Source organism: Marmota monax, unplaced genomic scaffold, assembly GCF_021218885.2.
Source record: "Marmota monax isolate L192 unplaced genomic scaffold, Marmota_monax_Labrador192_F-V1.1 WCK01_AAM20220418_F8-fsc00069, whole genome shotgun sequence".
Lineage (NCBI taxonomy): Eukaryota > Metazoa > Chordata > Mammalia > Rodentia > Sciuridae > Marmota > Marmota monax.
The window spans coordinates 2,472,831-2,496,562 of NW_026695243.1; the positions used below are offsets into that span (position 1 = coordinate 2,472,831).

A 23,732-nucleotide genomic window follows, 5' to 3' on the forward strand; every position below is an offset into this window, starting at 1 on the left:
CACTACTCTTAATGGTGTACAAATTAAACCTGCTAAGGGAATGCAGTTACTTCAAAGTTACCCTGGTTAAGAGAAGGAAAAACATGGCTAAGGTTCTGCATTTAAGACATCATAATCCTGCATACCTGTAGGGCACTTTACACATTGCAAAGTCTTTCCATAAGCATTTTCTCATCTATCTTCAGAATTCAATTAATGACACGATTACCATCTCCACATCAAAAATAACTGTTGCTTGATGCTAAGTATTCCCATCCACAAACATGTGCATTTTTACAAATACTTTGTAGTTTTCATTTAATAATGAACTATTGTTTATAGCCTTTTAAGAATTCTAAAGTGCTTTTGCATATATTTTTATCTCCTTGAATACTCACAGCCTTTCTCTGAGTTTTATTCATAGATAGGGAAACTAAATCCTAGAAAGAAGTGTCATGCACAATGTCATACAATTGGTAGGTGACAATTTAGAGGTCCTATTTGGGTCTTCTCACTCAGTTCCTGAACATTCCCAGATATATCTTATTGGCCTCCAAATCCAAGTTACCCAATCATGATTCTGTTTCCCTTCTCTCTCTACCCTGACCAGCAATGGACAGGGTAGGGAGTGACTTGTGTGGGTTTACAAATGCCTGAAGTAATGGTCAATGGCATGGGGCGGAAGAAGAGTGGCACAGAAGTAAATGTCTGAAGCAGTCTGGGAATGGCAAGAGGCAGAGCAGCAAGAGAATGAGTTCCCTTCACCAACCTGGGTGAAAATAACATTGAACTCAGAAGTCAAGAGAAGCCAGCTGGACCCATCCTGTGTGGAGTTAAATCACTGTGTACAGCTAGCTCAAGGGTTCACCTCTTTTGGGATTAGCTTCCTCAGGGGAAGATGGATGACCCTCTCACTGCCAAATTCTCCTCTGGGTTTATAAAAGAATGAACAATGTTGAAACATGGCACTGTGGGTGGTATATAGAGAAGGAAGAGCTCCTAGATTAGTGCATTAGTGAGGTCCCCAACTTCTATCTCCAGTGAAGGGAGCCACCCAAACTCCATCTAGCCAGTTACACTATCTATTCTGCCAATGCAGAGCTATGAAAAGGGTAGGTGCTTTGGGGACACAAAAACATGAGTCAGCATCCTGCCTCCATCCCACTCTGAGTGTGTGTCCTGCGCCAGTTCAATGACCTCTCTCACCCTCCCTGACCCATCTCTGAAACAAGGATAATCATCAAGACACTGTTGACCAAAATAACTTTTGAGTGGTCCGAATTCAGTCTCAGGTCTGGTTAATTCTAGAGTCTCATCTCATACTGTGAGGATTAAGCAAGATACAAATGTCCAGGGCCTGCCATGCAGATCCAATCCCCTCAGACTCTCTGGATGGACAGAAAAGGAATTGCCTTTTTTTTTCCCCATTGTAGAGGTTACAGATCCTTCTGACAATCTGCTGAAAGCTCTCTCCAGAAAAGTGCTCATAAGGCAATGTCAGATCAAGAACCCTCACGTCCATCTCTGGGTGGCCTCCTGACCATGGGCCTCAAGTTTAAAACCCCCAGGAAAATGGGTCTAAAGTGTAAAGGCGATACCTCTCAAACCGTGAACAACAAGAATTACTTCTACACACACTAAGATGATAGCTTCAGTTAAGGGGCTGGCTGCAGAGGGGAGGGGGGCGCCAGGAAGAGGTGTGCGCTCACCTTGAAGAAGCCCTTGCAGCCCTCACAGGTGCGCACCCCATAGTGCTGGCAGGCGGCGTTGTCCCCGCACACAGCGCAGGTGCCCTCTCCGGAAGACGAGCTCCTGTTGGGGGGCGATGGCAGGCTGGGACTCTCGCCCAGCAGGCTGGTCGCGGTAGGGGAGGCAGTGAGGCCCAGCGGCGGGAAGGCCAGCGCGGCCGCTCTCTTGGCCAGCGGCAGCCCGTATGGGTGGCCCTCGAGCGCGGCAGCCTGGCTGCCAGCGGCGGCCGCGGCTCCCAGCGGCAGGCTGAGTGCTGCAGCGGCCGTCGGGTCATAACCGAGGTGGTGGCCGCCGGCCGGGCTGGGCGCTGGAGGGTGTGGCGGCGAGGGCTTGAAGTGGAAGAGCGGGAAGCGCGAGCCCGCCACGGTGGACACTGCTTTCATCGGCGGGTCCAGCAGCGGGCCAGGCGCAATGCAGCCTGGAGCCGAAGGCAGCGCATCTTCCCACAGCGCCCCCGCTTGCGGGGGGAAGCCCGGAGTGGTAGGGGTGGACGGCGGGGACTGCTTGAAGTACATGGAGGTGCTGGGCAGTACCTCGTCTTCCGGGCCAGAGGGAGGAGGAATGGACGGCTGCTGCTGCTGCTGCTGGTGATGGTGATGGTGATGGTGGTGGTGATGGTGATGATGATGGTAGCCCTGCGCGCGGCCCTCTTCCATCTTGATCAAAGGCCGCGGCCCAGAAGGAGGCATTTGGTACAGGCAGGAGGGCTTGAGTTCGTAGCTGCTGGAGTAACCCTCCATGAAGGTACTGAAACTGGGCAGGGACGTCGTGGCAGTGGCCGTGATCTCTGTACTGCCGAGGTCCATGGTCAGCTTGGCATAGTCGGGGTTCATGATTTCCGTGGTGTATTCAGAGCCATACGTCTGTGCTGCATAACTGGACCCCGGAGGCGAAGGGCTATACTGGGCTTGCACGCAGGGCATATCTGCAGGGGCAGAGAAAAGGATCTTTCAGAAATAAGGCAGCACTGGACTCACTGCTTTCTACTCTGGGAAGCACAGGAAGTGGCATCTTTCTGTTAGCACAGACTTTCTTCCTCCCTGGGAAGTTAGCTGAATCCTGAAAAGGGGCCACAAGACCCAGAATCTGGCCTCCTGGGAACCTCAATACCCATCTTCTCTCTTGCCCTGTTTTCCACCAGACCTGGGAACTTGATATCTTTCCTCAAAAGCCCAGAGATGTATTTTTAAAAGTGGCTTTGAGTGCTATAAACTAATTGATGTGACTCCTCAGTCACAAGCTGGGAGGACAAAGGAAAAGCCACTGAATGACCTGTTGGTTAATTTTGGGAGAAAGAAAGTCTATTGGTCTCCCAAGCCACACATATTGATCTGTAAATTTATGAGTTAGTCAAAAAAGTTGTCCTGTGTGGGACTTACTGCCCAGTGACATTTTAACATTTTATGAGTGCCAACTGAGGCTGCCCACACACGTTGTGGTTGCTTTTCCCCACCCCCTCCACACTCCTCTAGCAGCCTGTACAAACTGGACCCTTGTGATGACTTCAGCCAGCTAGGTGGTGAGGTAGGAACATAGGCCCAGGAAATGGACTAGAGGGAGTTTGTGCCATCTGCAAAGAAAAAGACCAGCAGCTGCAACAAAACACCCACCAAACCTGCTCTCTGCTACACTGTATTTGTGTGTATGTGTGTCTGTGAGCTGCACACACATGCTTGCACGTGTGTATCCCAATTCTGACTAATAAGATGTATCAGTGGCTGTTTAATCAAAACAGTTAATAGTTATAGCTATCATAATACGCAAGTTAGTCTAAGTATTTTCTTAGGACTTCAGAAGAATGAATTTCCTAGAAAAGAAGAAAGCAATTTATGAATAGACTTGGTTTCTCTGCCAGTTTGACTATGTTAAATCCCCAAAGCAAATGGTATCCAAGGTGCTTATTATTGTTCAGAGAGGTTGAACTGGGTGAGAAGATCCTGAAAGCTAATGGCTCTAGTGGATGATTTATCTGATTATGTTCCTTCTTTATAGCTAAACAGTATTGATAAAATGGGCAGTTTCTGGTGGTTGGTTTTTCTGAGCCAAAGGAAAACCTGCTACTTAATGTCTGTTTGTAGTGTATGGAGTAAAAGGTGTGACTAATAGAAAAGTGAGTACTTCACATTTCCTTTGACATCTTTCTCTTACCCACATTTCCAAATCTGATTGAGTCATGCGTGTATGGGATGAAATCTTGACTTGAAAAAAGGTGATGAGGGCCTGTTGGAAGAAGCAGTGATGAGGAGAGGCCAGTTCAAGCCTGTCTTTTTTTCAAGCAGGGCCTTAAAAACACACTAGTTGAAATTAAAGGATTAATTGTCTTGGTGTCCATTTGTTGGGATGAAACTAAAGGCTAATCATTTAAAAGAAAGAACATTGCCTGCCTAGTCTTTCATCTTGTATCCCTTCAGCACCTCTAGGATTTCTCCCTTAGTCTTTTCTCTCATTCTTCAGTACCATTCCCTACCTACTGCTTTTCTTTGTGTTTTTCTGAAGTTTCCAGCTGGAAGATGAGCTTGCTGGGACTGTGTTCTATTTATCTTCATATCTCTGGTGCCTACACAGGCCTGGCATCTAGTATCCCTTTAACAAATTTGTAAAGAGGTGGTGCAAACCAAACCTGCCGTCCTTTATTTTGCCAAATTTACATCTACTCCTTGGCTTTCAGCTCCTATGTTTTTCACTTTCCCTCTGAGCTTCAATCATTCAAACTTCTGCACCCAGATAATTTTGGTTTCATACAAGCAAAATCATTTCAGAGCATCCCTCACGCTCTAAAGTGATCCCACAACTCTTAAATGCGTAAACTTGATATAAAAGGAAGGCAAAAATTAAGACACTGAAATGCAAAAAGGACTCTCATCCACTGGGGTATTTGCATTTTCTTAGGAAATATAATTTTGAGGAATGGAACACTTAATTTAATTTGGCTGTTCCAACTCGATAGCAACAGGGTGTGGTATACCGAGGAGTTTTGTGCAAGCAAGCCACCTGTGCTGTGAAATACGGGGCTAGCAGTTACTGTGCTGGCACTGGGCAGGTTGACCAGCCTGCCTGCTAGGTGTGTGGTTCCATGCACCCATTTCTTTCTAGCCTTCAGACCTACCTGGAGGATATCTTGCGCGCTGAATGGTGGGGCTGGGGGTCTCTCCAGCGGAGGCTGAGAGTGTAGGAGGCGGGGACGTCCGGTGAGGCGAAGCAGCGGCGGTGCTGCCCGGCTCCGCTGAGGGTCCAGGCTCCGGGCCCGGGCTTGCCGGGCTGCGTTCTCCCGCAGTGGGCTCTGCAGGCACCGAGAAGGAGGACAGAGATCGCTGTGAGACCAGGCTAGGTCACTGCGTTCTGGGTTGGGCGAATGGGGGGAGGGGGCGCACGGGGAGTGGCGGTGTTATCTAGAAATTCTAGTTAATTACAAAGAATTATCATAAGGTTAAGTAAAGGTGCTTAAGGGTCCGCGGGTCCGGGAGAAAGAAGCATTACAATGCCTTAGGGGAAGCTAAGGAAATGTCCGCAACCACTGCGCACACCGTGGTTTTGTGGCGCACCAATTGAGGCTAAAAGCCCCGCAGCCTGTGGTTGTCCAGGAATTTCTCTCTCTGCCCTCACAATTGGTTCGGAGCTCTCTAAATCAGGAAAACCGAAGAAAGGAGAACACTTGAGGAATGAGTTCCACCCCAATTTGGGGGTCAGTGAGTGTGCACGAGCGGAAAATAGTCGTTTTCTAACTCCTCTCGCCCCCCACCCTTCAAAGACAAATTTTACACGATGCACAGGAAATGCACAAGGTCCGGAACGAATGCATGAATGCCCCGAGGAATTAAGAAAGTCTACGCTTTTCATTCTAAATGCTAATGGGGCTTCGCTTCTATTAGACGCGAGTTTCGGGGACCAGGGGTCAAGCAAACAAAAGGGCACAGTGGAAAAAGGCCCAAGCTGGAAATCAGGCGATAGGGCGGACAGCGTTTGCTGCTGGTGGAGAGGGCGGAGGGAGGTCCTCTGCACTCAGCGGGTGGGTTCCCCGAGGGTGGGCGGCTTGTAGGCTCCGGGCCATCCCCTGGCCTGGAGGGGGCACATTCCGGAGGGCGCCAAGCACAGCTCCCAGGCGAATGTCTGAGCGTACAGAGTAGCGAAACTTTGTAGCTGAAAGGCGCTTGGTTGCCCTCAGGGAAGGATCAGCCTGCCCCAAACTCCGGCCAATAGCGCCCCCTTTGCTCGGGGTGGGCACAGCTTGAAGGGTAGCAATGTTAACGGGGGGGGGGGGGGGCGGGGGAAACCAAACCAAACAAAAAACCTCCCGGGTATGCAGGTCTCAAGGGTCCTGTAAATTTCGTCTCCCCCCACTCGCGCGTCGGGAGCTTGCTTGCAAGGAGAAAGGGGCTCGGAGACCCCAGGTCCGGGAAACCCTCGATAGTCAGGAAATGGGGATTCCCTTGCTAACCCCAGCCGGAGTTGCTCTGATCGAAAGCTTGCGCTCGCTGTAGCGCTGGCACAAGCGGATCTTTCCACGGCTGTAGCATGTGCTTTTCATCCCCCAGCATCTTCCGTGGGGGTTTCCAGCAACCCCCATCTCCTCCTCTAGTGGGTGCCCACATTCCTGCCCCTCCCCGGGAGCCTTTCAAGCGGAGACTTTCTCTAAGGGGCGACCTCTGAACTCGCGTGGGCAGGGGTCGTGTCTCCCCAAGGAAGGGGTTCCTCTCAAGCGCCCAGCGTTCGCGGCGGAAAGCGGTACAGCCCTTCCCACAGTCTAGTCGAGCGCCCCACCGCTCTCTCCGCCCCCCAAACGGCCGGTTACCTAGGCAAAGCCTCGGCGCCTGGAAACACGTTCTGCCGCTCTTGCTTGCGGCCGCCGGGGCCGGGGAGCACAGAACCTCGGGGTTGTAAATTAGGAAGAAATAACTACCTCTGTCAAAGCCTCTTTCTTTCTCGTGGGTAGACGAAAGGAACACCCCCGTGTTCCCCTCCCCGTGGTGAAGTGTGTGGAGGAAACGGTGAAACGCACCATTGTGACTGGGGCTCCTCCGCGGAGTTTCCAACCCTGGGGAGCGGGGGCGGAGGTTGGGCGGGGGCAGGAGCAGTGGAGGAGAGACCGACAGAAAGGGAAAGACAGAGATTCTCAGAAAGAGCGAGGGAGACAAGACAAAACCGCGGGGGAGAATTTCTGCGAGCGCAAGGTCCCAGGAAAGGGGATGAGAAGGTGGGGAGGTTGCCGTGGCATGGAGAGTCTTTGATATTCACATTGCACGCATCTTGTTCAGCTAAAACAACTCGAATAAAGTAATTTCATTCATTGTGCCCAGTACCCGCGCTGGGCAGCTTTTCTTTTTCCCAACTCAGTTTTATAAAACACTTCCCTGTCGTGGGAAAAGAAGACTCAGGATTGGATTCGCGACGGAATGGCTGAACGGCGCCTTGTACCCCTCTCCCTGCACCCCAAGGCCCTGGGATAACAGTCCGAGATTTCTGATTACTAAACTCTTTGCAGCTCTTTCCTCTGGAGAATCCGAGCGCATAGATGAAAGGCAATTTCCAAGAACGTTCGGAAATAAAGGGACAAATGCTTTCCCTCTCATGACTGCCTGAAGCTACCAACAGGTTCGAGAGGTGCCTTTGGAAGTCAGTATCCGCAGGCTACGCTCGCATCACCGCTCTCTTCTCACCACCGAGAACTTTCATTTCTACTAAGAGTAAAACACTCGAAACAACTTCTCCAAAAGCGTGAGTTCTGTCAGTGAAAAGTAAATCATTCCTTTCCTACACCAAACCAAAGTCAGGAGGAGAGGGACGCTGTCCCCACGCGTGTCGGAGCGCGGAAGTCAGCAATTACACCCTATTACCTCCGAAGGGAAAAGTGTAAACCGGTAAGACCGCGATGCCAGGCAGACGTGCCTAGCGGAGCCCCAGGCTCATTTCAATACAATAAACCACATTCCTACAATTACACCCTCTTTCCTGAGATCTCCGAGCGCCTCTGCAAACTCCGGCCACTGCTGCCCAGGCCTCTTCGCTCCTAAGCTTTCTCCCAGACAATCAGCTCCATTCCACCATTAGGTACGTTAACTTGGACCCACCAGAGCCCCTATTTTCAGTCCTACTTAAAAGGCAGGAAAATTACTGCCGTTCATCACCGGGGCTGCAACTCCCTGCCGCTCGCGTTGCCGCTGCCGCTGCCGCCGCCGCCGCCGCCGCCGAGAGCATCATTACCATGACAACTAGAGCCGAAATACCCTGAATTACATCGCTAGAGCTCTTACTGCACAAATCCCGGTCCTCCTCTTTGTTAGAGGCTTTTCGCCTGTTGGGGTGGGGAGAGGAATCCCACAAGCTCTAGAGAGTCCTCGCGGGCCCGCTAAAGGGAAAAAGTTTCAGATCAGAACCCACGGGCCGCTTGGCAAGCAAAACCAGAGCGGGGAGGCGTGTGTGTGTGTGTGTGGGGGGGGGTACACCACACTCAAAGTTGTCATTTTCAGGAGCGACGCTTCCCATAGCGCCAACTTTTTAACAAGTCCCCTTATTAACTGGGCCAATCTCATACGTACTTGAGTGCTGTGGCGGTTCCGTCTTTAGAGCGAGTTTCTAGAGAGCTGTTCCGAAATCTTCACTGGGGGGGAGTCACAGCTGCTGTCCCGGAAGGGCTGCGGTGTATAAGCCCAGCGGCTCCCAGAGGCGGTGAGCGGCTGGTGGGGGATGCTGCGATCGCGACTCATGGGAGAGCGCCGCCGAGAGGTTCCGCCGGCGTCCTGGCTCCGGCCGCGACTAGGGGATAGGATGCCGCAGCTGTTCCCACCTCCACTGCCACCGCAGGCGCTGTCAACGTTGCAAAGTGAGCTCAGGAGGGGCGTCCGGCTGCGGCACGGTGCTGCACCAGCGAGGGCGCAGGGTTAGAGGGGTGTGAGCGCGCGGGAGAGAGTAGAGTGTGTGTGCGGAGCGTGTGTGCGGAGCTTGTGTGCGCGCGTGTGTCTGTGTGTGCGAATGAGGGAGCGGGTGTGAGCGTGTCTGTGTATTGGGAGCGGAGGAGGAGCAGGAGCTGGAGGGGTGGGGGGCGGGAGGCTGGAGACTCCGCTCTCCCGGCTGCGCGTTCGCTCGCTCTCTCGGCACGTCATTTATGCCACAGGAGCCCTAGCGGCCTCTCCATAGAGTGCCTGGAATGCGAGACGTCAATGTGACGCCATGGGACGCTACGTCACCCTCCTCCTCCCTCCCCTGGCCCAGCCAGTTCCGCGTGTGCGAGGGAGGGTGTGTGAGTGAGTGAGTGTGTGTGTGTGTGTGTGAGTGTGTATGTGCATGCTTGTGTGTGCGCGCGCATTCCCCAGCCATTTGCACCGCTGCACAATGAAAACTGCTCTGAACTGCCGACACCAGCCCCGGGACTTCTCGGACCCGCGCTGCCAACCCCTCTGCAGCTAGGTTGCTTCCCTGGGCGTGCGTCTTCGGGAGGGTGCTGCGGCCCGCCGGCGGGTCAGGCGGGACCGCCCAGCTGTCAGGCTCGGGTGGAGTAGAGTTGGAGGAGTTCTGCTGGCGCGCCTCCGAGGCTGCCCCGAGGCAAGAAGCCAGGACGAGGGGGTAAGGGAGAGGACAGCTCTTCCGAAAGGGAAGGCTCCGCCAGCCAGCTTCTCCGAGTGACCTGGCAGCGGGTGTTGAAGGAGTCTGGCACCAGTTTGAAGACTCCCCGAGGTGCAGCTGTGCTTTCCTCATGCAATGGTCCCAAAACTGTTTACGTCTCTCTGGCCTCTGAGCCTAGGCTAATTCCTTTCCTCCTGCCATTAATTTCTGGGTGCGTGTTTCACAAGGGGATGCAGATGGCTCTGGGGATACGATTTTATTTCTTTACACTTATGGTGTGAGTTTCCTAACTGGACGCATTATAACCCAGCAAAGTGCACATCCATCAACCACGTGCACGCTGCAGCAGAAACTTACTGTATAAAACAAACATACACGTGTTGAACAGCCGATCAAGTCTCACTTTTGCAAATCATCCCTCCTCTCCAGCACCCTGTCTGAAATGGAACTCTCAACTCGTACTTTCACTTTTTTGATGGTTGTAGATGCCCTCCCCCTCCATCTCCCAAATGAAACATTTCAAAATCAATCAACAGGATTTATTGGTCAATCGCTTGCTAGGGGATTTGCTCTGGTCTCCTGAGACACATATGTCTTGAAATAGTGTGCCGACAGCCTGGGCGACTGTATGAGGGAGAGCATTTTCTTCCTGGAAATGATGAATTAAGTGTAAGTTTACTGCTGAAAACAAAAACAAAAATGTATCAGAGGTAAAGACTCCTAGTTCCAAAGATTTCTGCTTAAAGCAACCTCTTTCAGAAAAGAATTTTTTGAGGAGAAAATATTTGAGTGAAACAATGCAGACAGACATGGTCCCCCACGTGGTCTCCTTGAATCAGATGTAACAGTTTTATTTCTTTGACTTGTCCCAATCTCTGAGTGTATATGTGTGGGGGTGGGGATGTTGGTGGTGTCAGATTGAGGGGGAGGATTCCATTGTCCACAAGCCCATGTTTCAGAATCGAAGAAGCTTCGATCTTAAGACCAGAAACTTGAAAACAAAACTACATATAAATATATGGTATATCTTTCTTCGCCTCCACTTCCACTTCAAGCAGCCTAGTGTGGAGAAGACCGTGGGAGGATGCTCTGAAAGTTGACCCAGCGGGGAGGAACCTAGCCTCTGCACAGCCGCGGGTTCCAATCCAGTCTCAGAAGGAAGGAGGGCGCTGCTACATTGTATCCATTCAAAGGCTGAAGGGGGGGGAGCAAGACCTGGAGCCGCGCTGCGCTGACGCACGCGAGGCGCGTGATTGACGCAGGCGATGTTACTAAATTCGGCGGTTGGCCGGGCCCTGCCGCCGGCGCGCGCCGCAGATAGCGGAGTAGGTTCCCCTCGGTCACCCCCGCCCCTTCTCCATTCAGCGCCGCGCGGGGCGGGGCGGGGCGGGGCCGGGCAGGGCGCGCGGGGCGGGGCGCGCGCGGCCGCGCCGGGATCCGGCCGAACCAAATATAGTCGGGCCCAGCTATTTTTAGTTAGGCCTCGGGCGCGAGCGCGCCGCGCTAGGGGCGCCCTGACCCCGCCTGGAGTGCGGAGGGGGCGGGGGCGGCGGAGTCGCCATCTTGGACTCGGCTCGACCCGCACTGGTGACCCGTTACGCTGGGAAGGGCTGAGCGCCGGGGGTCGGGGTGAGTGGGAGTGAGTTGCGGGAGAGAGCGTGCGCGGGCTGAGAGGAGCGAGCGGGGCGCCGAGTCCACCTCTAGCGGCGGCGCGAGCGGTGGAGTGAGCTCTGCGCGCGCGTGCGCGCGCGTTTGGTGTCAGGGACGGTGATCCCCGCCCGTCCTCCGCAGGCCTGGCGGTCGTGCCACCCTGCCGCCCGGCCAGCCCCGAGTCGCGTGGGGGCGGAGCTGCCCGCGGCCACCACTTCCTGAGAGCCGGGGATACCCCTCCCGGACGTCACGGAGGAGCCGAGGCGGCGGTGGCGGCCCAGGGCTCATCCTGCACTTGCATCACGGGTGCAGCAGCAGCTGCTCTGCTCCTTTGTGGCTTTTTCCCCTGTTGAGTAACTGCTTTGTTAACTGAAAATACCATGACGGGCCAGTGTGATCACCAGCTCCAGACCTCAAAGAAAGTGAAGCTGTCAGGCAAGAAGAGGGAGACTCCCCCAGTCGGCTGCGATGGTATCTGGTGGGTGGGTGTGTAGAGAAGCACTTGACAGTTTCCACGTATTACTTCTTGCCTAACTCTTCACCCTCAAGAAGGTTTAAAAATACTTTTATTTCCATGCTGTAAAAATTTCATCTGTGTTCTGCACCCCATCCATTCCCCGCTTCAATTTAAAATTTCATATAGCGCTGGGATCAGTGTAAGGAGGAACCCTAAAATTAGGTACGGTTTTTAGGAAACATGACATCTTTCAATGAATTTATTCAATAAACTACATTTTCTAATTGTTAATATACAAAAGGCCCTTGCCCACTCAAGGTGGTTATAAAGCTACTAACCAAGTTTACTCACAGGAATTGGGCTTCTTCAGTGAATTTCAAACCAATATCCTTGTTTATCTTTTTGTAGAAAAATCATCTCTGACTGAGAATCTCCAGATAAAGCGTTTCTCTGAGTGGGTGTGCCTTCAGGACCTCTGTCATGGCGAATCCTGAGCCTCCCTCTTCTCCCAACTTTCTGCCTCCTTTTATGTCCTTTCTTTCCCGAGTATCTGGGCTTTAATCTAGATTACGTTTCTTGACTGCTTTGCTGGGCTGAGGGCTGTTTGATGCACTCAACGGATTCAGGGTTCCTGGCTGGAGTTCTCTGGGCAGGTGGCTGGACCAACCATGGGAGGTTTCAGTGGTCACTGATAAGTGGCAACTCTTTTACACTCAAATGGGAAGTCATGGAAGCAGAGACAAGGCTTTCTTACAAACTGGGACACTGTCCTTTGCTTAATACTTGGTCCCTAAACATGTGATTCAGTGACCCGAAAGGAATTAATTTTTTGCTATTTTTAAAAAATTAATATCTATTCCTCTATTTTTTTTAAAAGTCTGAGTTATTCGAAATCAGGCATAGTATTGTGTAAGGCATATGTAATATAACTGTTTCAGTACTCTAAATTACTTTTTGATGATGACTTTTTATTTTATTTTTTACCAAGTGAAATTTAGTCTTTATAGGTAAGTCTTTAATTTTGGGAAAACAGGGTAAAACTACCTTAATCTGTGACATGTTGAAAACATAACCTGTAATGTATTGAAAAAGACTACCTCACTCTGTGACATGTCCTTTTTCTAGAAGAGGGACATTCAATATGTGGCCTAGTTTACACACAAAGTAGAGAAAGCAGTTTCTACTCTCCTGTTCTTTATCGCAGTCAATCTGTTAAAAAAACCTCTTTCCATAAAGTAACTCTTAAAGATTCACTTTTGTGGGCCTAATTTGCTTGTAAGAAAGAAAGTACTTTTTCTCTTGGGAAGTAAAATATAGGGGAAATTTACTGTGTGTGATATAAAACAATTGTTTTAACAATGTGGGATTTAAAATTGCTTTAGATGCTTTTTTGATGAAATAGTGACATGTAATCCATGATTTTGCTTACCTATAAAGTTCTTATTCATGTACAGATTGAATGAGGAAAGTCGAAGTAAAATTTCCAACCCAGAAGTTGTTACCTGAGGTGAAAATAAGGCAAAGTCAATGAATTTTAGTCCATATTTTCTTGAATCAGTACAGAACTTCTATACTATATTTATGGTACCTATATAAAATATTAAAATTTCAGCCGACGTTGATATATACACTTATAAAATGTCTCTGGTTTTAATAATCCAGCACTGTTGTGGTAATTTTCTATCTGGCCTCCAGCATATCCTCTTATCAATTGTATCAATGCCAAATTAGTCTTCTTAAAATTCAGTTTTTGTTATATCATTCTCAGCCTCACAATCTTTAGCAGTTGGATATTGTCTCCAAAGTAAAACCAAAGGCCTCTTTTATTTGCGCAGAATTTCCCTGTCCTCGTCAAAACTCGTATCCTCACTGTTCTTCAAACATCCTTTTAACCTCCCACATTTGTTCATAGTTTTCCTTTTTATGGCATTCCCTCTCTCCCTTCTTCTCCACTTATTGAACTCTTACCCTTCCTCTAAAACAAGCTCAAGAAGTGAACTCATACTGTGCTTTAGTCTTTAATAATTTTTACTTTTACTGCCTTCTTTGTGTGCTCTTCATGTAGATTGCCTGTAACCCCATCAAACCATAACTTTGAAAGCATGCCTCTTGTACCTCAGGAATATCTGTGGCACCTAAGAATGTCTAGTATAGATAGTAAATCCCCATAAAATGTTGCTTCATCTAATTTGAATATGAATGGACAGCAGCCATAACATAGGTAACATTATAGGGACTAGGTTATTCTTGGCACAAATGGGCATTTATGAGGTCATACATTAGTTGTTTTCTTTACCTGAACTTTTGATATTCCTAACTGAACTACCTTGTCAAGGTGCCTGCCAGAAGCACAGACAGCTGCGTGGTGATACAAGGAAATGGCAGTTTGGCTTGTTGCGTAGGAAGATTTGCTATGATCTTTTTTTTTTTCCTGGTACACTTTTGATTTGACTCTAATTCTAACCTCTTTCCCCCTCTCTTGGCACTTTCTCTTATGCTGCTTTCTCTCAGTGATGAACTGGATGCTGTAGACTAGGAAATGTTAACCTCTTTTACAAAAATGTTTTGATGTTTAGAAAGTGGTGGATTCTGACATCTATGCATAAACAGTTAAAGGTAAAGAATTCCTTATCTTTTCCAAAAAATATTATATGTGTGTATATGTGTTATTTATTTATTTATTTAGGGATACCAGGAATTGAACTCAGGGGCACTCAACTACCGAGCGACATCCTCAGCCTTTTTTTATTTTTTATTTTGAGACAGGGTCTCACTAAGTTGCTTAGAGTGTTGGTAAGTTGCTGAAGCTGGTTTTGAACTTGTGATCCTCCTGCCTCAGCCTCCTGAGCCCCTGGGATTACAGGTGTGCGCCACCACACTTGGCCTCCAAAATATATTTAAATAGATTTGTATGATACCACATATATGCAGAGGTAAACTGGGCAAAGAGATTTGGGGATTGTGATTTGTTAGATGCCCATGTGACTTAGAATATTAAAATTTATCCTATCAAGGAAAAAGTACTATAATAGATCAGTAAGGACTTTCTGTGTTATAGAAAAGAAAGAGTAGAAACCTGAGACAGAAAGATTTCTTAATGGTCTAAGTGGTAATTCTCATGCATCAGTAATAATAATAGGATAGGCTTCCAATCTGTTTAAACACAGTTTATTTCTTAGTCATGTTTTCCCCATTCACTGGTAAACTCTGAAAGACCATAATAATTTGGGGGAGAAAAGTTATTACTCATGTGTGATAAATCAATTTAGAATATTATTTATGCCTATGAAATAAGATCTACATTTTAGCTAGAGTTGATGAAGTAAATAACTCTTTCCAAATATAGCTGCACAACTCTTTCCCATCATCCAGCTCTGAAAAAAAACCTGCCTCACGTGCTTACATGTAGAAATTCAGTTCCTTCAGTATATTCTCGTAAGAGTGAGATGCTGTGTGTCACAAAGAGCACTCACTGTTTCTTGGAGATCTCTGCCTGGGCATTGCTGCTGTGAAGGTGCCCAAACTTGGGTAAATTAATCTTTATCACTGTAAAATTATAGTGTTGGTTTCACCTTATGATCTTTAAGGATTTTTCAGGTCCTAAAGTCAGATGCTTTCTTAGGTCAGTTAAATGATTGTAAACCATCAGTTAAGTCCTAAGTCACTACCTGACTGCTGTGCTCAGGAGGCTCATTAACTCTAGCAACACATGTGCTTTCAGTAGTAATGTTATATTAGCAGAAATATTTTATTAAACTGCTTTGGCCCACATAGTAATTAACTATGGCCATTGAGTGGGATTTTGGTGGCCCAAGAGAGTTAATGTACTACTAGCATCACAGCCCTTTCCTGTCCGTTAAGTAGAAATGAGCAGAAACCTGGATAGTCCAAAAGTCATTTTATATTTAGCTTTGGAACTTGTCTTTGTACATTCATTTGAATATGGATGAGCCACAAATTGACTTCATACAAATTAGCAAACTTTCTTGGAATGAGTTCTACTGTTTGCTCCTCTTCAGTTCCTTTCTGATCCTCACTGCTTGCTAGACATTAGCCATTTCTTAAGTGCAGCAGCCAGGGCAAAACTGTCCTCTTTCTGCTTTGTCCAAGCAAAGACCTGGTGATTGTGGAGTTGCAAGTCTTTACATTGTATCCTTTCTGAGCATGAGGAGATAAAGTAAAATGTTAAGGCAGGTCATAAAGGAAGTACCAAGAAGGTGTTGAGAAAATGTTGGCAAAGCAGTCAGGAAGAATACAGTAAATTCTGTTTACAAACTTGTTAGTTTTGTAGTTGGATACATCCCTTGGATTAATAAGAGCTGACTTTATAGGCACTGAAAAGTATCTGAATTTTAGCAGATTGTGGGTTTATGTATTATCAAAGTCAGGTTTAGATGGTAAAAACAAGGTTTGTCCATTATTTTTTTTTAATGCCTGTTCTATATATTTAGGTATCTGGTTTCCTACTTTAGATCATGTAATTAGTAACTGATTCTGATTTTTTACCCATAATACATTTTCCAGTATTTGTTCCTCATGTTTATAGTTCACTACTGGAAAAATTCTTCCCTGACATCTGTTCTGGATTAGTTCTCCTTTCCAGTTATGTTTTCCTGTTTTATCAGTTGTGTTGAGGAGAATAGAAAGCCATATTTTAAAGATTTCTGCTATTTAAATTTAGTAAAATTAAAATAAACCAACTCACATTTCTAATTTCTGAAAACAAATTCTTATTTTAAAATCACATGCTAAATTGCCATTTTTTAAAACAATACAATAAACTGTACAAAATTTGAAATCCATTTATTCTCATTTCATAGCATTTTATAGTTGTGAAATTGACTTTTCAGTGACCTTTCCACATTTCAAATTTTTTTAAGAGGAGCTTATATTATCTCAGAATCTTTTAAAATGTCTTTTTGAGCTGGGTGTGGTGGTGCATACCTGTAAGCCTACCTATTTGGGAAGCTGAAGCAAGAAGATGGCAAATTTGAGGCCAACTTCTGCAACTTAGAGAGACTCTGTCTCAAGATAAAAATTCAAAAAGGGTTGGGGATATTGCTGAGTGATAGAGCAGCCCTAGGTTCAATACCCAGTTAACCGTTCCCCTACCGCCCCCACCGCCCAACACACACACACCTTTTTGTTTCAGCCCTTTGGACCTGTATATTTTTGGGGGTGAGTTTTTTGAGCAGTTGCAGCAGTTCTTGATATGGAGTGGATACTCAGTAAATATTTTGATGAATGAATGAAGATAGGAAGTCTTATTCAAAAATATGCTGTTTTCCTATCCTTGCCAGTCTTGCAGTGTTACTGGCTTTTTTTCTGAGATAGTTTTACTCGTGGGTAGGCATGAGAGGAACAGAGAAGATCTGCTGTATGTCATTGTGTGCTTTAACTGTGCTACCCTGTCACATCACTGAAGCTAGTTTACAGAGACTTCTGGTTGCACCCCTGAGTTACACACTGTGACATCTGTGTTAAATCAGAAGGAAGTCAGGCATCCAAAGGAATTGTTGTACCACTTTTGGCCCCAGACATGGCCCCAGACATCCTGATTAGTTTATCTCTGCCTTATCTCTTTATTTTGAGATATCATTTTTGCTATAAGACTTTTACAAGATGGTGTCCTCTCTTTTCTTTATCATCTCTTCCCTGGCCCTGTGCCTACCTATTTGACAATGACTTCATCTCTAGGCATAAGACTAGAACCCCTGCCATGCTCTCTAGTTCTGGATGCTACTTTTCAAGATCTCCAGGTATACAACTTGTCTAAGGTATCACCTCTAGATTGAGAGACGGTAGACTGGATATTAACTAGGGACTCAAATTATAACTACCATACATATTTAAAGATTGTTCAATTTAACTTTTTTAAAAAAATATTTATTTTTTGGGCTGTGGCTATGGCTCAGTGGTAGACTGCTTGCCTAGCATGCATGAGTGAGGCACTGGGTTCCACCCACAGTACCACATAAAAATAAATAAAATAAAGGCATTCTGTCCAACTACAAAAAAAATTTTTTTTAGAAGTAGTTGGATACAATACCTTTATATTATTTACTTACTTTTATGTGGTGCTGAGGATCGAACCCAGGGCCTCGCACGTGCTAGACAACGTTGAGCCACAACCCAGCCCTCAATTTAATTTTTTTTCGATATTTACTTCTTAGTTTTAGGTGGACACAATATCATTATTTTATATTTATGTGATGCTGAGGATCAAACCCAGTGCTTCATGCATGCTAGGTGAATACCACTGAGCCACAGCCAAAGCCCCAAGATTTTAGGAATGAGCCCACACTCTGAGCCCAGAAGTTACAATGCTATATTCTTTTGTTTGTTTGGTGCTGGGGATTGAACCCAGGGCCTTGTGCATGCAAGACAAGCACTCTACCAACTGAGCTGTATCCCCAGCCCCTAATTTTTGAAAAAGTATTACATTCACATGATTTAAACAACAAAATGTTTAGAAAGCCCAAATTTCCCTTTCACCCCTGTCCCACATCTATTAAATTACCATCCTTATAGAGTTTTAAAATACATTTTCAAGAACAGTACAAATATAAATTGTTATCCTTTCCTATTTTTATACAAATGGAAGATTATACACATTGTTCTGCTTTTTTTACCTAACAGTGTATCGGAGTTCTTTCTATAACAGTGGAAAAAAATCCAAGAGATCTTTCACTTAATCTTGGAGATCTCTCCACACCATTGTGCGAATGTATCATCATTTATTCAACCTCAGTCCCATAGTGATAGACATTTGGGAAGTTTCTAATCTTTGTTGTTACCAGCAATGCTACAATAAATACTTTTGTTATATAGATTATTTCACACTTGTGCAAGTTTATATTTGTAAATTCCTAAAAGTGGGATTGCTGAACCAAAGGGTAAATATCATAGATAAATTGCCCTTCATAAGGGTTGCACAGTTTACACCCCATCAGGAATATAGGCTAGTACCTGATTATTTATATTCTTCTCAAGAAAATGCATTATTTAACCTTTGGATTATTTCTAGTCTGATAGGTAAAAAATGTTACTTTCTATTTTTCTTATGAGTAAGTTTGAACATCTTTTCATATATTTAAGAGCCATTTATATTTCCTTCTTATGAAGTATCTGTTATATCCTTTGCCTATTTTGGGAGGTGGAGGTGTTTTAAAAACCACTTTTAGTCACTGTTTGTAATATGGAGATCTACTCTTTGTAACATGAGTTGCAGCATTTTTTCTCTCGTTTATCATTTGTCTTTCAACTTTCCTTATGATGTTTTTGCTTTGTAGAGTTGAATTTGTCAGTCTTTTTATGACTTCTGAATTTTGTCATCATTAGAAAAGCCTCCTCCACTCCAAGGTTATGAAAGAATTCTTGGCTTTACTACTTTTATGGTTCCTGCTTTAGATTTTGATTTTTGATCCATTTTTTCTTGTATATGATGTGAGGGATAGGTCCAACTTTATTTTTTTCTAAGTGATTACTCAATTGCCTCAACATCATTTGTGAGTAATCTGCCTCTATACTGTTTGCTTCTACCAAAAACAAGACTGATTCATCTACTTCTTTTTCACACTTTCTTTGCTGTGACTAAATATGAACACAATCCTGTTTTCCTTCCTATAGAACACCTTCTGAAGTGGTGAAGATGTCTTTCACCATGCTTCCTTTGTCTTCCTCAGCAACACTGGGAGCCTGGCAGTTAGCAATGGAATGAATACAAGGCTGCTCAGAAGGCTGGCCAGGAGTTTTCATGGAGCAATAACTGGTTAAAAAGGAAACCTGAGTATAATCAAGTTCCTTTAAAGACTGTTCAAACCAGAGTTATCCTCTGGCAGTCTCTGGTCACCACTAACCAGCTATTATTCTAGAAGCCGAAGGTATGCTGCCTGCATCCTGCACTCCAGAGGCAGTTCAGTTCAGTTGCTTTACTTTATACCCATCTCCTCATCTAACACCTCTTCCTTGTTTGATAGTATGGAATATCGTCTCTTGTACATTCGAATGGAAATCATAATGTGCCAAGATGTAGTGCTGGAGGCCCCACCCTGCAGGGGCCAGCTCCAGGATCTTGCTGGAAATATAATTATGAATGAACTATTTTGGAAATGACTCCTAATTTGAACTGTGAGCAGATGAAGTTTTTTCAAACCCCAACTTTGTCCTATAAGGAGAGCCTGTCCAAGCAGGCAGATGGAGCTGAATTCCCTCTATCCCTTACTAGTGCTTTCTGAGCTGCTTGGTTTTTTTCAGAGCTTCTTGATAAATACTTCCTTCCACTCTGAGCCATTGCCTCAAGCATCTTTCCCTTCTAAATTCCCTCAGGCCACCTTGCCTGTTCTTCACCAGCACTTTGTTGCCTGTGATACCAAATAGTTACAGCAACCTCACTGCCCAATGGTAGGAGAATAGGCCAACAAGAGTGGTCTTAACTAAAAGGCAGCAAGAAGTTACTTGGAACAATCAAAACATCTAGTGGTAAGATAAAAACATTTGCTTTGTTGTTTTTCTTTTTCCTTCATTAAAAAGGGCATGCTTGTACAGTACAGGACGCTCAGAAAAATGTAGATAAGGAATAGAAGGAAAAAGGAAAAAAAATCCATAAATCAAGCCACCAAGGAATAATCAGTATCATCCTCCATCTTTTTAAATGCATCTCATTTATCCATATAAACTCTGCTTACTGTTTATATTTGCCATAATTTATTTAAGCATTTTCCAATTACTGGTTAGTTACCTTTGGCCAAGATTAGGCTTTTGTTCCTTCATGTCTTTTGTTTTGAAACTGTGGGTCAGTTCATCTTTAATTGGGAATAGCTTGCCATTCTCTTTTTCCTTTAGTCCCTCTATTCTGCTTAGGCTTGCATCCAGCCTGGGCCCCCAAGACGCCCTTGTTTGTTTTAAGTGAGACAGTATGTAAATGAAGCCATTCTGCCAAGCTTTTCTGTGGAGTTACTTATGGGGACCAATTCCAGAATTCCTGTGGAACTCTGGTTATATATAAAACATTTTTTGGAGTTCATGCTTGATGTATGTTTTGTGTATATGTATATAAATTAGATGGGGAATATGAGGAGAGAGGAGGGACCTCTATCAAAATAAAAATAAAGAGGGATTGTTGCAGAGAAACCCACCTTCATTGGAGGGCAGTTAAAGAGATTTTCTGTTAAACAAGGTTGGCAAATATGTGCTGTGTGTTGTGCCTAAACCTAAGCAACAGTATACTCACTAATCAGTCATGGTACTTATTTCTTACTAGATCCATACTCAACTTTGAATTGTTCTGAAAATGGGGTTCTAGGTAACTGTATTCGTTGGAGTTGATATGGGAGACAAACATACTCATCATTCTTACTCTAAAGTATTACATTCAGTTTTTTTTAAAAAAATAGTGGATTGACCAAGAAAATCATAATTAATGTTTTATATTTGATGAATAAGTTTATAAAAATATGGGATGTGAGGAAAGAATAATTATCTGAATCTCAGGCAAAGTACAAGCCTCCTAGCTAAGACCATAGAAGCAGCATAATCAAATTTTAGGTTTGTTATGTAGTGAAAACAGCGTTGCAGTAGTGCCCTTCATTATATATTGCCCACCATATTGTCATGGTGATTGACTCCTCAACAGCTCTTCTACCCTTTTGGGTAGTCTCAGCAAGCTTGGGTAATCAGCATGGGAAATCCCATTTCCCCTGCCAGGGAAGGATGAGAAGGCTTGGAACCTGTTTTGGCCATTGAGATGTGAAGGAAGACCTGGAAAGGGGCCACGTGCTTCCAGGAAAGGTTTTCTTGACCATAAAAGAGAGAAAAGAAAGAGATGACATCTCCTCTTCCTCTGATAATGTCTGAGTATGGTGGCAGCAGCTGCTGTAACTGTCTTGGGGCAGTTTAGAGAAACTTGTTTTGGATTGAAGCTGATCTAGAAGATGGCAGAACAGAAGGGAAGAAGAAACCTGAGCTGTTTGTAACCTCAATGAATTGCTGATTATTTTGTACTTCTGAACTTCCAGTTCTGTGAGATAATACAGTTCCTCACTGTGTAAGCCAGCATGATCTGAGACCTTGTCACTTGCAGCCAAAGCATCCTGAGTATATATCCATTTTGTCCCACCAGATTTACAGCACGTGGGTTTTATTTTATTCTGATGGATATCACTTCATCAGGGTGCTTCATTCCTCCTGTCTTTTGGCTTTATAAAATGGGGTATGGATTCTAATTGGCCATTTCTCATCTCTGTCTTTTCTAAGGGGCTCTGATGTAGACCAGGGTTCTTAACAGAAAGTAGCAAGAAACCGAACGGTACTCACTATCTTTTCTGGAGCATTTTGGGTTGTTTGAGTATTTGGTGGTGGGACTGCTCCCGTTTGTCATTCATTCCTGATTTTGATTTCTTGATTTGGTCTTGGTCCCTGCTCTTCCATATTTTGTATCTTATGCCTAGGCTTGAGATTGTTTGGTAGCTTTCTTTTCCTTTCTTCCTTCTTCCTCAACACCTCTTTCTCATTGTCTCCAACTTGGCTTTCTGGTTAGTGGGGACTGTTCTAAACAGATATTGTATATAATGATTTCCAGGAATAATAATGAATTAAATAAAATAAGTAGTGGTCCATTTCTCACCAAGCACTTTTTACTCATGTATAGAGTAAGTACCCAGAAATGGTCTGTGAGTCAGGACAGTTGAGTTTTTACTATGGCTTCACTATTTGCTACCTGAAATCTTGGGCAAGTCCCTTAAAGACATTGAGTTTATTTTTAAAAATTTGTTACTAATAATGGTCTATTTTTTTTTGTAGTTACTGTTGTGATTTAAAAGAGATTTTTATGAACCTGGCAAATGATAAAAAAAAATTTAAAAATACTCAATTTTAGTTGGATTTTCTGATTATTTTCCAGTGAACTAATGCCAGGATCTCTAGAATAAGCTGTGTAGCTTGTTTGTTTGTTTGTAGAAACGGATGCCAACACACAATAAGGGGAGGGGAGGGGAAGAATGTAAGTTTTTGGATTAGACAAAAGGGGAATGAAGGGAAAAGGGGGGATGGGAATAGGAAAGACAGTAGAATGAATCTGACATAACTTTCCTAAAGTTCTTATATGAATACATGACCAGTGAAACTCCACATCTATACAACCACAAAATGGTATCCTAATTAGAGTAAGTTATACTCCATGCATGTATGATATGTTAAAATACACTCTACTGTCGTGTATCTAAAAAGAACAACAACAAAAAAGAAAAGCAATAGAGTATGATGTGGGACAAATAATAGGAGTTGAATTTTGTATTTTATTGATAACATTAGGCCTGAAAAAATAGACAGGACCACACGATATTAAGCGGGAAATAAAGGCCAGGCTGTGAACTCTTTGAAGGTTATTTCTAGTTCAACCAGAAATTCTGGTCAGCCCCCATTAGGAGAAAATGAAACCAATAGAAGAAATACCCCCCTCTAGTGGCGAGGAGCCAGGTTCTACACTTGGTTGCTACTTTGGGTGACAGGAATGGGTGATTTTTAGTTTCTTAAGAGGAATCCTGAGGACCTAGAGGTAGAGTACCTAAGGAAGATCTTTAGCTCAGGCTTTCCTTATCAAGAGAGTTGGCACATTTCTCAGGTTCTATTATATGGAATCGATTATCTGAAAATATATAGAGGCTACAGTTATTTGAAGAAGTTTACAGTCTCTTATGAAAGCTACATAGAGATCATAAGAATTAGTTCATTGTTGCTAAACTTCTTACTGGAGTGAAAGAATGTTGTAGGTACCTTTGTAAACCCATTGGCAGGGGGATAAGTACTATATTAAAGTCATGGGTAATGCCATAGAGTAGTATTCACTTAGGTTCATGCAGAATAGTGGCTATAGTTTTGATTTGAAGTTTTTAGTGATGATTCTGAGAACCAGATGTTTAATTTATGTCTTGGAAGTAATATAATTGCTTCCTATGAAAAGGCAATGAAATTTAGTATGTTAAAAATAACATTACCCATGATTCAGTGGCTCAGGAGGAACACCTAATGCATTTTTGAAAGATCACATTTTATAAGAGTATGTTGTTAAAAGTAATAGTTATGGTTATTATATTTGTAAGTCTCACCCATAGTTCTTTGAAGTTTTTGTTGTTTCAACTTCTGTTTGGACATACTTTATTGAAGTTTACTTAATGATTTCTGAAGAGGCAAAATTTCAGAGAATAACATTTTAGTGATACTCTGTTATATATAAGGAAGATTTCAATGCCATATATCTCTAATAACAATGCTTAAGATACTAGAAAAATAAATTCTGGTACATGATTGCATTTTTAGTATGCCATTTCTTTATAGTCAAACA

At 44.7% G+C, this 23,732-nt stretch overlaps 1 protein-coding gene across 2 annotated transcripts in view; it reads right to left on the minus strand.

Annotated features, from left to right (window-relative positions):
- The window catches only part of Nr4a3 (nuclear receptor subfamily 4 group A member 3), a 38,810-nt gene extending 30,024 nt beyond the window's left edge, over window positions 1-8,786 (minus strand). Inside the window, exons 1-3 of one of the 2 annotated variants that reach the window (XM_046457447.2) lie at window positions 8,262-8,786; window positions 4,835-5,008; window positions 1,689-2,653 (exon numbers count right to left, since the gene is read on the minus strand). In XM_046457447.2, coding sequence (XP_046313403.1) covers window positions 1,689-2,651 — 963 coding nt within the window. In that variant the 5' untranslated portion in view covers window positions 2,652-2,653; window positions 4,835-5,008; window positions 8,262-8,786. Of the gene's footprint in view, window positions 1-1,688; window positions 2,654-3,876; window positions 3,949-4,834; window positions 5,009-8,261 lie in introns of those variants that run through there. The other variant, XM_046457449.2, reaches the window with a different exon arrangement.
- Window positions 8,787-23,732: the final 14,946 nt, after the last annotated feature.